Genomic DNA, 18,195 nt, shown 5'->3' with positions numbered 1-18,195 from the left:
TAATCCTAATGACATCTTAAATGCAAGTCGCAAACGCAGTGCGTTTGCCGGCACCAGATGGTGCAGAACGATAATGCCATCCGATTGCAGTGTGGTTCCAAAATCTCTGCATGTGGCGCGATTTGAGCCTGTTCAAAATGAATGGGCTCAAATCTAACCGCACTCAATTACAGGAATGTGGTGCGGTTCTTGTGCGATTCATATGCTGGTCATCGTGTGAACTGAGACTAAATGTTAGCACTGCATTGAAAAGCAGAGAGATGGCAGAACAAATATTCCACATTCATAAGAAAGTTTAAAACATACCTCTCATGTTACACACTGAAAAAGTATAGGGTACTTTCCCACTGGGGCAGTGCGGGTATCAGCGGTAAAGAGCCGAACAAGCAGGGAAAAGGGGATCATGGACAGGGGGTGATCGGGGCGGTAGGAGGGGGGGGGGGGGTAGTAGAACCATTTTATTTGTGGCTCCCTTATAACAGCTGAGAGCTGGCTTCTCTTCCTCTTCTTCTCGCCAGCTGCAGGGGGAGCCACTAGGCGATCAGTTCCAGTAATTGCCCCCCTTCCTCACTGATCACCCCCCTTCTGTCCACGATCTCCTTCCCTCTTTCTATGCCCCCCTGCATGCCCCTTTTCACCACAGTGCTGCTGGCTATCCCTCCTTTCCCTCCTGCCAGCTGCTGCGGACACACAGGAATTGTTTCAGGATAGAGAGCGAGGGGCATACATATGCAGGGCCGATCCGCCCTATAGGCTCACTATGCAAGATGCTTAAGGCCCCGCAAAGCTGCGGAGGGCCCCCCAAATTACTAGAGGCCCCGCCTGGTGAGAAGTCATTTTCGGCCACTCACCCCTCTTCTCAACTCGCTGGCTGCATGGGAGAAGAGGTAAGAATAAGAAGTCAGCACCCCACCACCACTTCTCACTTTAATGTACAATGTCATTTTCGACAGCAGAACACCCCCTCCCCCCGCTTCTCAACGTGTCACTAACCGATCCCTACCTTTACTGAATGAACACAGTGAGTGAACGGTACCGGTACTGTGTTCATTCATAACTGAAGCATAGTAAAATGTGTTTACTATGCTTACAACTGTGAATGAAAAGTAAGAACTCGTACACACGATCAGTCCACCCGATGAGAACGGTCCTAAGGACCGTTGTCATCGGTTAACCGATGAAGCTGACTGATGGTCCGTCGCGCCTACACACCATAGGTTAATTAACCGATCGTGTCAGAACGCGGTGACGTAAAACACAACGACGTGCTGAAAAAAAAAAGTTCAATGCTTCCAAGCATGCGTCGACTTGATTCTGAGCATGCGTGGATTTTTAACCAATGCTTTTGCATACTATTGATCGGTTTTGACCTATCGGTTAGACGTCCATCGGTTCAATTTTAAAGCAAGTTCTCATTTTTTTGACCGAAGGTAAATAACCTATGGGGCCCACACACGATCGGTTTGGACTGATGAAAACTGTCCTTCAGACCGTTCTCCTCTGGCGATCCTATCGTGTGTACCAGGCCTTATGCCGCGTACACACGATCGTTTTTCGGCATGAAAAAAAAAATAGTTTTTCAGCATGTCCAAAAAACAACGTTTTTCCAACTTCATCATTAAAAACGATGTTGCCCACACACCATCGTTTTTGAAAAATGATGAACAAAGCGCGGTGACGTACAACACGTACGACGGCACTCTAAAGGGGAAGTTCTATTCGCCTTTGGGCTGCTTTAGCTGATTCTGTGTTAGTAAAAGACGATTCGCGCTTTTCTGTCTGTTACAGCGTGATGAATGTGCTTACTCCATTATGTATGGTAGTTTTACCAGAACGAGCGCTCCCGTCTCATAACTTGCTTCTGAGCATGCGTGGGTTTAAAACGTCGTTAAAGCCCACACGCGATCATTTTTTACAACCCGAAAAACAACATTTTTTAAAACGACGTTAAAAAATGCAGCATGTTTTTTTTTTTTCAGAAGCCGAAAAACGATGTGAAGCCCACACACGATCATTTTAAATGACGTTTTTAAAAAACTTCGTTTTTTTTCATGCCGAAAAATGATCGTGTGTACGCGGCATTAGCCTCTGTACATTCACTCTAAATTGCAGCTGAGGCTGCAGAGAAAGGATTGGGATCTGTGTCCTCAGTCCCTTTCTCTGTTTTAAATGTGAGACATCAGGGGTCTGTTTAGACCCCTGATATTACACCAATGCCTCCCCACAGTATTGTGAAAAACAATAAAAATTAAATTGTAAAAAATAATAATAATTAAAAAATATATATAAGGAATCATTCACATGGGTTCTCAGTCCAATACTGTATAAAAGAGCGGTTTGTGCGGCTGGAGCCGCCTGTTACTTTATGGGGACGCAGCGGCGTTACGAGTGCAGCCACAGGTCCTAATTTGCCAGGTGTGCAGATGAGGGTGAGTGGCCCCAAATGCACAGTGTCTTGTGTTCGGCAGCATCTTCACAAAGCACAAGTATTTAGGTAGATAGGCCATTGCAGCGAACAATTATTAGTAGGTTCAGGTCATTTAGTTCTATGCTTTCTTGGTAATGTTGCTTGCTCTCATTATTATTCTGTACATATTCCCAGATGTTTGCTATCCAGCCGGTGCTGTGGGGACACCAAGTGGTGAAATATGAAAATCGAAAATTTATTTGAAAAAAAAAAAACAGTAATCTGTGATTGCGGGAAATCCCCCCTTCAGGGCATTTCTACCATAAGACCGTCCCTCGTCTTCTCCATTATATAGAATATTATGTCGTACAGGAGGTCAGTAATTATATTGAAGTATATATTGAAGTAAATTGGCCAATCAGTAACTCCTTTAACCACTTCCATACAGGGCACTTACACACCTTCCTGCCCAGGCCAATTTACAGCTTTCAGCGCTGTCGCACTTTGAATGACAATTGCGCGGTCATGCTACACTGTATCCAAACAATTTTTTTTATCATTTTGTTCCCATAAATAGAGCTTTCTTTTGGTGGTATTTGATCACTTCTGCGATTTTTTTTTTTTGCGCAACAACTAAAAAAAGACCGAAAATTTTGAAAAAAATAAAGTTTTTATTTTTTTCTGTTATTTTTTTTGTGAATAAGTAAGTTTTCTTCTTCGATTACGGGTACTGATATGGCGGCACTGATGGGCACCGGTGAGGCGGCACTGATGGGCACCGGTGAGGCGGCACTGATGGGCACTCATAGGCGGCACTGATGGGCACTGATAGATGGCACTGATGGACACTGATAGGCGGTGCTGGTATGTGGCACTGATGGGCACTCATAGGCGGCACTGACAGGCGGCGCTGGTATGCGGCACTGATGGGCACTCATGGATGGCACTGATGGGTACTTATGGGTGGCACCGATGGGCACTGATAGTGCCCATCCATGCCCATTGCTCACCTCTCAGTGCCCATCCATGCCCAGTGCTCACCTGAGAGGTGGCACTGATGGACACTGAGGGGTGGCACTGATGGACACTGAGGGGTGGCACTGAGGGCATTGCTGGGCATCACTCGTTCATCCCAGTGCCCATGTTGCCAGTCAGTGCCCATTTGTGGGCACTGATTGGCATCTTTCTCATTTTTTTTTTTACTGCCCCCTTCCCTGGTGGTCCAGTGTGGGCTTCCCTGGTGGTCCAGTGTGGGCATCCGAGGGGGGGCTGCGCTGATAAACAATAAGCGCGAACTCCCCCTGTCAGGAGAGCCACTGATCGGATCTCCTCTACTTGCGTCTATCAGACGCCAGTGAGGAAGAGCCATCAACGGCTCTTCCTGTTTACATCGTGATCAGTCGTAATTGGACACGGCTGATCACGTGGTAAAAAGCCTCCGCCGAAAGGATCTTTACCGAGATCGGAGATGCAGGGTGTCAGACTGACACCCCGCATCACCAATCGCCGCGCTGCTTGCCCCCACGGGCGCCCGCCGGCATGAAATCCTGCAGGACGTCAATAGACGTCCAGTCAGGATTTCACAACCACTTCCCGGATGTCAATTGTCTATTGACCGGACAGGAAGTGGTTAAGCCATCAAGGATCGTCAGCATCCAAAGCACCCTTTTTAAACCTTTTTACCCCAGAGGAACCCTTTCAATAATTTTCAGGTTTCGAGGAACCCCTGCAGAAACCAATTTATTGAAGGTCGGGGGATCTCCTGTCTCCCCCCTGTGGTAATGCCACTACTATAGACAGCTAAAATATAAAGGGGTTGTAAAGGTACACATTTTTTTTCCTAAATAGCTTCCTTTACCTTAGTGCAGTCCTTCTTCACTTACCTCGCCCTTCCATTTTGCTTTTAAATGTCCTTATTTCTTCTGAGAAATCCTCACTTCCTGTTCTTCTGTCTGTAACTCCACACAGTAATGCAAGGCTTTCTCCCTGGTGTGGAGTGTCGTGCTCGCCCTCCTCCCCCTTGGACTACGGGAGAGTCAGGACGCTCTCTACGTTGCAGATAGAGAAAGGAGCTGTGTTGGTGGGCGTCCTGACTCTCCGGTAGTCCAAGGGAGGGGGCGAGCACGATACTCCACACCAGGGAGAAAGCCTTGCATTACTGTGTGGAGTTACAGAAAAACACTGCGGAGAATCACGACGAGAAAATAGAGAGCATGTTCTAGATTCTGGGCAGTTTTATTGACGCGAAACCTGAAAGCCTCGTACACACGCTCGGTTTACTCGTTACAGTTTTCTTGCTGGTTCCTGCCGAGAAAACCAAGCGTGTGTACGAGGCTTAAATCTTAAAAAATGTACCCAAAACCACAATAGTTTCCATTAAGAGTCCATTCACACCTGAGCGACAGGCGCGTTCGGCGGTAGCGGCGTATTTTGCCGCGATTATGAAACTTTCATTTTTTTTTTTTTCTTTCAAAAGTCTTCCCATTGCTGTCAATGGGAAAACGCCACTGTCGCCTGAAAAAAAGGGTCCGGGACTTTTTTTCAGGCGACAGGCGTTCAGCGTCTATGAGATGTGAACCATCTCCATAGACAGCAATGGGAATTCTCCCCTCTAGCGGCAGAAGCGTCCGGCGTCGGGCGTTTTGTCGCTCAGGTGTGAATGCAGCCTAAGACGCACAAAGAAAAATCAGCATGTTAATATACTCCTTTATCGCCAACAGGGACAAAGGCAGTCACCGAGTTTGCCAATGGAGTCTTTGAAGTGAGATCGCCGATGCCAGTGGAATACTTTGGAACTATAACAATTTTACATCTAGTAGAGGAGTTAAAAATATCCCTTGAAATGGTGGAAAGTCCGCAGGAACGGGAAGCTTTGAGAAACCAAATACCCAACACGACGGCATTTTATGTCATGGAGTGGCTGGAGAGTACGCTGGTGAGTAGATTACCCGCCCAGTTTTACTGCATGTACTACTGCGATATATCATTTTTCGTAGAAACTATAACTTAGGCAACTTTTTTTTAAAGGACCCTAATGCCGCGTACACACGGAAGGAATTTCCGACAAGAAAAGTTCGATGTGAGCTTTTGGTTGGAAATTCTGACCATGTGTATAATCTGTGTTTTTCTTATTTGAACATTTGCCAGGGCAAAAAGAAACAATAAGATTTACTTCTGATACCCAAATTCCCTCTCTGCGGCTCAAAAATGACTCTGCACCAACATAAAACATGGCATTGACTAGGCATGAATCACTTATTCAGTACTTTTGATTGGAAATTAAAGTGGAAGTAAACCCGCTGACTTTTTTTTTTTCTTTACACTTGTAAGGCAAAAGGCATAATGAGCTAGTATGCACCCCACACTAGCTCATTATGAAATACTTAGCTTAGAACGAGGCATCAGTGTCTCTCCCGGTCCACGCCGAGGCAGCTGACATTTCGCCTCGGCGTGTCTTCCGGGTATCGCGGCTCCATCGATATGAGTGGCTGGAGCCGCAATGTCGTCACTCCCGGGCATGCGCGCGGGTGACTTCTTTCTGGCAAGTTCCGGCGGCTGCCGGGCCTTAAGCCGAAAATCCCCTGTGCGCATGCGCCGCTGCATTCTGCGGCTCATTGCGAGGGGAATATCTCCTAAACCGTAAGGTTTAGAAGATATTTTTTTTACCTACAGGTAAGCCTTATTATAGGCCTTATTATAGGCTTACCTGTAGGTAAAAGTTAAAAAGAACTTTACAACCACTTTAAAGGATTTGCCTAGATGAGAGTTAAGCCTCGTACACACGATCGGAAATTCCATCAGACAAAGCTGTGGATTTTGGTCCGAATGGGCATTGGCCGTGAAATTGTTGTGCATACACACGGCAGGACATTTTCAGCCAACTTTCACCAAATCATGTGGTTTTTCAGCTCTTTACCGCCACCCTTTGGGCAACTTCTGCTATTGTTGTCTGATCTTTAGCATTGGTTCTGAGCATACTTAGTCCGATGAACTTGTGTGCACACGATCGGATTATACTCCATCGGACATTTGTTGTCGAAAAGTTTGAGAGCATTCACAGTGAACATTTGTCCGATAATAAACCAAAAACAATTGTCCGATGGAGCGTACAGACGGTCAGATTGCTTGATAGAACACGCCTGTCGGACAATTGTTGCCAAAAAGTCAGATCGTGTGTATGGGCCGTAAAAGAGACCCTGTCACCACCTGGTACTTCTAAACCAGTGGTCTCCAAACTGTGGCCCTGGGGCCGGATGCGGCCCTCTGCTTGCCTTTATCCGGCCCACTGACACCAATGTTGGGCACCATTCATTCCACTGACACCAATGATGGGTCACTATTCTCCCCACTGACACCAATGATGGGACACTATTCTCCCCACTGATACCATTGATGGGACACTATTCTTCCCACTGACCCCTGTTCTAAACTAAAGGCAGGGAATCTATTTTAACCACTTGAGACCCGCGCTATTGACAAAAGACATCAACAGCGCAGCTCTTAGGTGCCAACTGGACGTCTTTGGACGTCATTTGAAGTGCATTACCCGCGCGCGCCTCTGGGGGGCGCGCAGCGGGTAAACACTGTTCCGGCGCATCGCTGGGAAGCCAATGCGTGTACCTGGCGGCCGCGATGTCCGCCGGGTACACGCGATCGTCGGTAACACAGCAGATACATGGAGCTCTGTGTGTAAACACAGAGCTCCACGTGCTGTCAGAGGAGAGGAGAGGAGACCGATCTGTGTCCCTTGTACATAGGGACACAGCATCAGTCACCTCCCCCAGTCACCCCCCTCCCCCCACACAGTTAGAACACACCCAGGGAATACATTTAACCCCTTCCTCACCCCCTAGTGTTAACCCCTTCACTGCCAGTCACATTTATACAGTAATTAGTGCATTTTTATAGCACTGATCGCTGTATAAATGTGAATGGTCCCAAATTTGTGTCAAAAGTGTCCGATACGTCCGTCGCAATATCGCAGTCCCAATAAAAATCGCAGATCGCCGCCATTACTAGTAAAAAAAAAAAATTATAAAAAAAAAACATAATTCTGTCCCCTATTTTGTAGGCGCTATAACTTTTGCGCAATCCAGTCGCTTATTGCGATTTTTTTTTTTTTTTACAAAAATACGTAGAAAAATACGTATCGGCCTTAACTGAGAATTTTTTTTTTTTTTAATTGGGATATTTATTATAGCAACAAGTAAAAAAAATATATATTTTTTTTAAATTGTCGCTCTTTTTTTGTTTATAGCGCAAAAAATAAAAACCGCAGAGGTGATCAAATACCACCAAAAAAAAGCTCTATTTGTGGGGAAAAAAGGACGTCAATTTTGTTTGGGAGCCACGTTGCACGACCGCGCAAATGTCAGTTAAAGCGACGCAGTGCCGGAAGCTGAAATTTCGCCTGGGCACGAAGGGGGTTTATGTGCCCAGTAAGCAAGTGGTTAATAGTACTTACAGAAACCCTGCTTGCTGCGAACAGCAAAGATATCTGTATTGTAATTCAATCAGCATTTCTGGGAGTCTCGGTAATTGTCGGGCCACCCGGAATTCCTCTTTAGGTATAATTTGCAGGATTGGAATAATACACAATTACTGAACCTCTTGGACGGTGTAGATTGCAGTTCTTCTCACACTGGATATTATTTTGGCTCATATTTGAAAGAAATTTAAAATATAAAATAAGCATTTCATAAAAAGTTACACTTGACCTTTCCAGCTCAATACTGTTAGATGGATGTAACAGAATATTCTTCTGCAGAGACAAAGAGCATTTAATTGAGCAGCAGCTGCGTTCAATCACAATGACGCTTGGGTAGACCTTGATTGAAACGCACAGAGATGTTCTCGTTTTTAATAACTTGAGTTGCTGCCAAAGGATCTAAGAATGAAATTTCCTTTTGCTGAAAGACAGAGCAAGATGGACTTTGTCATTAGTACCTTAGAATGTTTCCAGCTGTCTCTGCACATACTGGCCCGGATTCACATACGTCGGCGCATATTTATGCGGGCGTAGCGTATCTAATATATGCTGCGCCGACGCAGCGCACAGAGGCAAGCACTGGATTCACCAAGCACTCGCTCCCACTCGCTCTAAGGCCCCATACACAGGATAGAATCCATCCGCTGAAAAATCCCAGCGAATGGGTTTCAGCGGATAGATCCTATGGTGTGTACACTCCAGCGGATCTGTTTCCGCGGATATTTATCCCCTGGGATGGATTCCAGCAGATCGAATATTCGCTGACATGCTAAACAAATCTATCTGCTGGAATCCATCCCAACGGATGGATCCGCTGGTCTGTATAGACTCACCGGATCCATCCGTCCGAAGGGATCCCCCGCATGCGTCGTAATGATTCGACGCATGCGTGGAATTCCTTATATGACAGCGTCGCGCACGTCGCCGCGTCATAATGGCGGCGACGGCGCGACACGTCATCGCCAGAGGATTTCGGCGCGGATTTCAATGCGATGTTGAGTACACTCCATCGCAGAGAAATCCGCTGAAATCCTCGAGAGGATTTATCCGCGGAAACGGTCCGCTGGACCGTATTCGCGGATAAATCCTCTCGTGGGTATGGGGCCTAAAAGATACGCTGGGTTTTCTCGGCGTAAGCCAGCGTAGGTGGAAGTGGGCGTGAGCCATGCTAGTGAGGCGTGACCCCATGCAAATGATAGGGCAAGCGCCATAGAAGTACTTAAAATGAACGGCGCATGCGCCGTCCCGTGGCCGCATCCCAGTGCGCATGCTCAGAATCACGTCGGAACTACTCCCTAAGATACGACGGATCACTGCCTACGACGTGAACGTAACCTACGCCCAGCCCTATTCACGTACAACGTGAACCACAAAAGATACGACGGCTTGTGTTCCCTGGTCCATACCTTTGCTTGAGTTGCGCCTCCTATATGGGGAATATGTGCATAGAAAATCAATGGGAGCGCCAAATGCGCCCAGCGTAAATATGTGCCCATGATACGCCGGCGTAGGAAAGTTACGTCGGTCGGATGAAGCCTATTTTCAGGAGTATCTCAGTGTATGGGCACGGCACATAGATACGACGGCGCATACTTACACTTACATCTCGAGATACGTCGGCGTAAGTGCTTTGTGAATCTGGGCCAATGTGTATATATATATATATATATATATATACAGTAGTCACTTTTGATGTGACTTGAGGTCCATAGACCACAAGAATACACAGGCATTGCTTCAAGTAGCATCAAAATTGCGTCAAAAAAATTGCATCAAAATTGTGACCGCAATAGTCTAAAATAGAAATGTTAAAAATGAATTCCAGGTATGGCACTTTTTACATACCGTATATACTCGAGTATAAGCCGAGGCCCTAATTTTACCACAAAAAATGGGAAAACGTATTGACTCGAGTATAAGTCTAGGGTGAGAATGCAGCAGCTACTGTAAGCGGAAAAGAGGGTCAACGATGCCCATTTGCAGCTTCACTGTGCCAATTTGCATGCCTCACTTTTCTCATTTGCAACCTTACTGTGCCCATTGAAGCCTTACTGTGCCCATTCTGACAGTGCGCATTGCAACCTTACTGTGCCCATTCTGACTGTGCCCATTGTAGCCTTACTGTGCCCATTCTGACTGTGCGCATTGCAGCCTTACTGTGCAGCCTAACGGTCCCTTCGGACCATTCTCATCGGATGGACCGACCGTGTGTACGCGGCCTTAGAGACTTCAAGGAGGTGTGAATTACTGGGCGTGCCGCAATGCATACTGGGAAATTTAGTTCTTACATGAACGAGCGCCGCAAACCAGGAAGTGAATGAGAGAACAGAAACTAGAACGCCGGAGGTGATATAGATGAAGGAATTTAATAGGTATTTACTCGTTTTTTAACAGGATCATTACACTATTCTGTCTGTCTACCTTGCAGACATTAATTTTAGGCAATTTTTTTTTCCTTTACAACTCCTTTAAGCCCTGTTCACACGATCGGATACCTGATAGAATCTAATCCGATGGATTTTTTCGTCGGATATCCGACGGAGCTGACTTTCATCAGCCTTGCCTACACACCATCAGTCAAAAATCCGTCCGCGCCAAAACGCGTACAACACTACGGACAAGCCGAAAAAAATGATGTTCAATGCTTCCGAGCATGCGTGATTTTTTTTCCGATGGAGTTCCACACAGACGATCGGATTTTTCTATCGTTTTTTTTATCCATAAGAAAAAATTTAAAACATGTTCTATTTTTTTTCACGGATGGAAAAAAAAACGATGGGGCCCACACACGATCGGATCGGTTTGTCCATCTGTCTGTTTTCATCAGACAAACCGATCGTGTGTACACAGCTTTAGTCTTCTTTTGCAATAACTCTTCTCTATTACTGCTCAAACTGTAAAAAACAAAAACAAAAAAAAAAAACATTTTGTTTTGGTTTATTTTTTTCCTATTATAAGATAAATGACATAAAGTAAATTTTGTAAGACAACTTTGTAAACAAATTCTATATGCATCTCTTTGGTGTCATAACTAGTGTTGCTCACGAATATTCGTATTGCGAATATTCGGCTCAAATATGGCATATTCGAGTATTCGCGATATATTTCGAATTTCGCGGTGAATATTCGCTATTCCGAATATTCAAATTTTTTCAATTTTATTTTTAGAACAGATCACATCCTAGAGATCTCCATCGACGTCTAAAAGCATTGCTGGTATGATTAGAGACCTTGGGCCGAGTAGCTGAAGCGATCATTTTATCTTGCCGAAAAATCGCAATGCGATTATTCGGCAATCGGAATATCGCGCGATTATTTTCTTCGCCCTATCTTCCGCATCAGAGCCAATCAGAGTGCTCCTACAGCAGTAGTCGAAATTCCGCAATAAATATCGCATTTGCATTTTGCGAAATTTCGATAAAATATCACGAATATTCTGAGCCAATCAGAGTGCTCCTACAGCAGTTGTCGAAATTCCGCAGTAAATATCGCATTCGCATTTTGCAAAATTTCGATAAAATATCACGAATATTCTGAGCCAATCAGAGTGCTCCTACAGCAGTTGTCGAAATTTCGCAATTATTTTCGCATTCGCAATAGCGAAATTTCGCAAACATTTCATTTCGATAAAATATCACGAATATTCGAATTTAGCGAATATTTCTCGAATATTCGGCTATATATTCGTGATATATCGCGAAATCGAATATGGCGTATTCTGCTCAACACTAGTCATAACCAATGACAAATGCATTGCTGAATCAATAGGCCTGTTGGTGAAATATATACATTTTCCAGGTCCCCAGAGGGTATGCAGGTGCGGAAGTTCTAGTTGTTAAAGTCGTCTGTTTTAGTCTTGGCCATGTTGAGCGTCCTATCAGATCCATTGCAGTGTCTCTTATGGCTCACAAAGTGCTATGCTGGAAGGGAGAAGTTACACAGTCTATTAGTCTTTCCAGTTCCTCCTTTGTGTTGTTTGTGGTCAATGTTCAACAGAACATGTAAGAAGTAAAGAGGCAGGTGATAGGCTGGAGCTGAGCACATGGACTGTAAGAATGCCACTGTTCCTGGATTGTAGAGCGAAAGGACGCTGACTCAGTGCTAGATAGAAGTAAGACATTCTCCTAGTCACTAACCTGGAGGAATGGCTGAACAGTGATATCCATACCATGCAGGAAGCGCCTCCACATACGCTCACCACCGCCGCAAGTGAAAGGTAACCATTTTAGTTCTTATTATTGGTGGCTTCATATCACACAATGTAGTGCATCAGTCTTTTGCTTTGATCTTTTACTGTCAGTGGGGTAGATTCAGGTAGGGAGCGCATATTTGTGTGCGGGCGTAACGTATCCTATTTACGCTACGCCTCCGCAACTTTGACAGGCAAGTGCAGTATTCACAAAGCACTTGCTCCGTAAGTTGCGGCGGCGTAGCGTAAATAGGCCGGCGTAAGCCTAATTCAAATGTGGAAGATGTGGGCGTGTTTTATGTAAATTTGTTGTGACCCCACGTAAATGACGCTTTTTCCGAACGGCGCATGCTCCAAATTAACCCGCAAAAAGCCAATGGAGCTGCGGTGGCTCAACGCGATTGGCACTGCGCTGACAAGCCATTCACCTCTGCAGCTAGGGGTTCGGATCCCGGTCTCGGCTACATGTGAATTAAGTTTGGTGGTCTCAGCCCGGCTCCCGGTGGGTGTGCTATGCGAGGTAAGCCTGCGCTTAGTACGCCCACCCCCCTCCCACAAAAACCACCACACTTACACATGCACTCGAAATTGGGTTAACATCACGCACTTTGACCACGCGGTCTCTAAAAAGAGAGGCGAAGGACTAACGGGGCTGGTTGAGCGGGCTAGATCCTCTCACTCCCTTATAGGGAGTCCCTCTGCCCCGTTGGGCTTCAAAGCGGAGCAGGTAGGGTGGGCTGTGTGGGAAGACCCCCTCACACACCTGCCATTGCCACCCGGGGCATGGAGAAAGGTGGCAGATTGCCTCTGGGGGAGGCCTGCCTACTCCCAACTCCTGCAGTCTGGCTCCTCTCTCGAGTACATGCACAAAATACACAAAAAAATAAATAAATAAATAAAAGCCAATGCTTTCGTGGTGAACGTAAATTACGCACAGCCCTATTCGCGAACGACTTACGCAAACGACGTAATAGACAGAAAATTCGACGCTGGCCCGACGTCCATACTTAACATTGCCTGCGCCTCCTATAGCAGGGGTAACTATACGCCGGAAAAAGCCTAACGTAAACGACGTAAAAAAAAATGCTCCGGGCAAACGTACATTTCCGAATCGGCATATCTACCTAATTTGCATATTCGATGCGTAAATATACGGAAAGCGCCACCTAGCGGCCGGCGTAAAATTGCAACTAAGATACGACGGTGTAAGAGACTTACGCCGGTCGGATCTTAGTCAAATCTATGCGTAACTGATTCTAAGAATCAGGCACATAGATACGACCCCGCACACTCAGAGATACGACGGCGTATCTGGAGATCTTGTATCTCCTACCTGAATCTGGCCCAGTGTCTATAAGTTATTTGGCACACTGTTAAAAATCATATTGTGCCTCCATGCAAAAAGGCAACTCTACCATTGTCAGCGAAGAAGACATCTAGAGTAGGGTGACCAGACATTCCTGGTTGCCAGGGACAGTCCCCGGACAGAGGACACTGTCCCCGGACCAAGTCTGTCCCTGGTTTTGTCCCCGAACAGAGGACACTGTCCACGGAGTCTGTCCCCGTTTTTTTTCCCAGACCAAGTCTGTCCCCGGTTTTGTCCCCGGACCAAGTCTGTCCCCGGTTTTGTCCTCGGACAGAGGACACTGTCTCTGGACCAAGTCTGTCCCCGGTTTTGTCCCCGGATAGAGGACACTGTACCCGGACCAAGTCTGTCCCCGGTTTTGTCCCCGGACCAAGTCTGTCCCCGGTTTTGTCCTCGGACAGAGGACACTGTCTCTGGACCAAGTCTGTCCCCGGTTTTGTCCTCGGACAGAGGACACTGTCTCTGGACCAAGTCTGTCCCCGGTTTTGTCCCCGGATAGAGGACACTGTACCCGGACCAAGTCTGTCCCCGGTTTTGTCCCCGGACGGAGGACACTGTCCCCGGACCAAGTCTGTCCCCGGTTTTGTCCCCGGACAGAGGACACTGTCCAGTGTTGCCAACCTACCAGATTGAAATTTACTGTCACGACACCCGAAATTTACTGGCGCAGCCACGATTTTACTGGCATTTCACAAAAGTTACTCAATTACATTTTTAGGTCCAAATTTCAGTATTTAGGCTACAAACAAGTACGCTAGGCAAATAGCAATGTGATGTAAGGTAGATATTAAGGTAAAAAAACATATTTTTGTTATTTTCGATATAATAAGGGCAAATTATTTAGTCACATCACCCCCTGCCTCCATCCCCCTCTGCCACCAAAACCCCCTGCCTTCACCCCCCTCTGCGGTTCCACAATCTCCCCCTGCCTCCATCATTCCCTGCCTCCATCCCCGTCTGCGGTGCCACCATCACCCCCTGCCTCCAATCACCCCCTGCCACCAACACCCCCTGCCTCCATCCCCCTCTGCGGTGCCACCACAGCCACCATCACCCCCTGCCTCCAATCACCCCCTGCCTCCAATCTCCATGTGCAGTTCCAAGCCGAACCAATCTCGGCTATTTTTACTGGCACATTCCCGCAACCACGAACATTTACGAACGGGGGGAAAAAGTGCCCGTTTTTACGAACTGTCTGTAAAAATACGGACGGTTGGCAACACTGACACTGTCCCCGGACCAAGTCTGCCCCCGGTTTTGTCCCTGGATTGGATTTGAACAGGGGCTGGGGCAATTTCAAAGACAGTCAGTGCATTACTGACCCCCCCCCCCCCCCCCGGCTCCGCTGCTTCTACTAGCTTAGGGGGGTGTATTTTTTTTCATTTATCTGTGCCCCTTTCTGATGATCATGTGCTGGTCGGAGCGGAGGGAATATTTCTTCAGTTTCGGGTGCATGCCCATCCAGCTCCGCTCACGTGTTCTTCTGCCTTGGCTCAAGTCCTGGCCAGCTGTCTGCCTGTCTATCTCCTTATCTTGAAGTCATCTTCCTCCGTGCCCCACTCAGTAGTAGCTGGGGCCCGTAGAGTGAAGCCTGGCACACACAATCAGATTTCCATCGGACAAAGCATAGGACTTTTGTCCAAAGGGCATTGGCCAGGAACTTGTATTGCATACAAACGGCAAAGAATTGTCGGCCAACAAACACGAAACTACGTAGTTTTTCAGCTCTTTAGCGCCGCCCTTCGGATAATCTAACAACATCTCAGTGGTGCCTGTCAGATTCTGCAGCACGAGTATAAAATGTTTTAGCTGCAAAGCAGAGCATCAGGGCATGTTTACAGCCCTGCCAGGCTGTAATGTAAAGCCTGGTACATACGACCGCATTTTCCGTGCACAAAGCATAGGACTTTTGTCTGAAGGGCATTGGCCAGGAACTTGTATCGCATACAAACGGCAAAGAATTGTCGGGCAACAAACTCGAAACTACGTGTTTTTTCAGCTCTTTAGCACCACCCACTTCTGCTAATGCTGTGTTATGGTGAGCATTCATTGCTTATGAGCATGCGTGTTTGTACTTTTTTAGTTTTGTCCGATGGACTTGTGTACACACGATTGGATAATCCGACAACACACATTTGTTTCGGAAAATTTTAAAGCGTGCTATACAACATTTGTTGGCGGAAAATCCGACAACAATTGTCCGATGGAGCGTACAAATGGATTTTCCGTCAACAGCTTGTTATCACACAATTCCCATCGGAAATCCGATCTTGTGTACGAGGCTTAAGACTTGACAGGCTGTGAGGCGGGCGGCGGGCAGAGAGTCGCTGATTGCCGCCATTACTAGTAAAAAAAAAATATGTCCCCGGATTTCATTTAAAAAATCTGGTCACCTTAATCTAGAACTCCTTTTTGATCTACCATAACTTTGTTTTAAAATGCAGCGCAATCTAAACCAGGGCTCGACAAATCCTGGTCGCTATGGCGACTAGAAATAGCCTCTTGGTGACTTGGCTTGGAAGGTGGGCAAAAAAAAAAAACGTTGGTATTACAAGTTAAGCATCAATTCTAATGTAATTTTTCACTATTTTCACTGCCATCTTCTTCCCTCTAATTAGAACCCCAAACATTATATATATTTTTTATCCTAACACCCTAGAGAATAAAATGGCGATCATTGCAATACTGCAATAAGACAACAGTAAAGTTATCCCCATTTCTTTTTAATATTATGAAAGATAATGTTACGCCGAGTAAATTGATACCCAACATGTCACGCTTCAAAATTGCGTCCGCTCATGGAATGCCGACAAACTTTTACCCTTTAAAATCTTCATAGGCGACGTTTAAAAAAATCTACAGGTTGCATGTTTTGAGTTACAGAGGAGGTCTCGGGCTAGAATTATTGCTCTCGCTCTACCAATCGCGGCGATACCTCACATGTGTGGTTTGAACACCGTTTACATATGCGGGCGCTGCTCACGTATGTGTTCGCTTCTGCGCGCAAGCTCGTCGGGACGGGGTGCGTTTTCTGGCTCCTAACTTTTTTAGCTGGCTCCTAGATTCCAAGCAAATTTGTCAAACCCTGATCTAAACCACATAGAACCGAATAGACAAGGGACAGACCAGATTAGCCAAATGATAGCCGTAGAAGACTGAATAAGGAAAGAAATTGGCTGCACACCGACGTTCTTGAAGTCCATTTATTGAATGTTCCATACAAACAATGACACACACCACGGTTGCAGTAGCCGGAAAAGAGGTGGACTAGTTTCGCACAGCTACACTGTGCTTACTCATGATGATTAAGCCCAGTGTAGCTGTGCGAAGCGAGTAAATGGACTTCAAGAACATCGTTGTGCAGCCAATTTCTTTCCTTATGCACCTTACTGTATACATTGGGTTGTGTTATTACTGTGTTAGATGTAGAAGGGTGTCTGGCACCATGTTATTTCAATAGTCTTCCAGTTGATCCACTTTTTGGAGTGGGGGGGTGCAGTAGGCAGTAGCATCCTAATACACCAATTGAGCTGTCACAAGCAGGGCCGTCTTAATAGCATCATGGGCCCCTGGGCAAAGTAATGCTCTGGGGCCCCTACAATGATGACAGTGCAGGTAAACAGACATCAAGTAGGTAGGAGGCAGACTGCTTCCCCTGTGTATCTATCACTCTCGGTGCCATCATGGGACCCCCAATTTCAGGGCAACGTGGGCTCAAAGACCAGCTGCTTTGGGGAAAGTGCAGGGGCCCCTCATGCAGCTGGAGGCCCTGGGCAGTGCCCAGGTGTGCCCTCTCATTAAGACAGCCCTGGTCACAAGGCCCCAGAAACCAGTTCCACCCCTCATTTATAGAGCACTTGGTCAGGGCCGCCATCAAGAATTATGGGGCCCCTTACACAGCTTCAGAAATGGGCCCCCTGGAGCAGAGAACCGGGGGGGGGGTGCCACTGCCTCAAATTGTGAAGCGGGGGGCTGCCGCAAATTGAGAAAACTGAGAAGAGGGGGAGGGTGCCACAAATTGAGAGGCCGGGGGGTGCTTCTGCCGCCAATTGAGGTCGGGGGGCTTTGGGTGCTGACGAAAAAAAAGGGGAGGTTGCCCTGGGACCTTTGGGCCCCTTACAAAAAATATATATATAAGGGGGGGTAGCCATCCGGGGCCCTGGGGACCTCTGGGCCCTTTAATAAAAAGAAATAAAAAAATATATAAAAAAATTAATTTAATTTTTTATATAAAAAAAAGAGGGGGTTGCCATCCGGGGCCCTGGGGAACTCCTTGGGTTTCTGCAATAACTATCTCCAGCTTTGCTGTCAGTTTCCGCAATAAAAATCGCCAGCATTGGTTCCAGTAGCAACAACAATAACCCCCCACATCAGTGCAGATTTCTAGAATAAAAACTTACGGGTACAGCGGGGCTCTCTTTTAATAATAATAAATATATATATATATATATATATATATATATATATATATATATATATATATATATATATATATATATATATATATATATATATATATATATATATATATATATATATATATAAAAAATATTTTTTTTATAAAAAAAGGGGGGGGTTGTCATCCGCGGCCCCTGGGGACCTCTGGGCTCTTTAATAAAAAAATAAAACATAAAATATTAAAAACAATTTTTTTTATAAAAAATATATAAAAAAAGGGGGGTTGCCATTCGGGGCCCTGATGGTGGCCCTGGCCGCGGGCTGTCTGTACTGTATATCTCCCCCAA

At 46.1% G+C, this 18,195-nt stretch overlaps 1 protein-coding gene across 1 annotated transcript in view; it reads left to right on the top strand.

The window, feature by feature from the left end:
* Window positions 1-18,195, top strand: part of PPFIBP2 (PPFIA binding protein 2) — a 210,398-nt gene that overhangs the window by 24,300 nt on the left and 167,903 nt on the right. Inside the window, 1 exon segment of the mRNA XM_040328281.1 lies at window positions 5,128-5,342. Coding sequence (XP_040184215.1) covers window positions 5,128-5,342 — 215 coding nt within the window.

Source organism: Rana temporaria, chromosome 11, assembly GCF_905171775.1.
Source record: "Rana temporaria chromosome 11, aRanTem1.1, whole genome shotgun sequence".
Lineage (NCBI taxonomy): Eukaryota > Metazoa > Chordata > Amphibia > Anura > Ranidae > Rana > Rana temporaria.
Note: the sequence above shows the minus strand (reverse complement) of the source record. Positions and strands in the feature narration are given on the sequence as shown.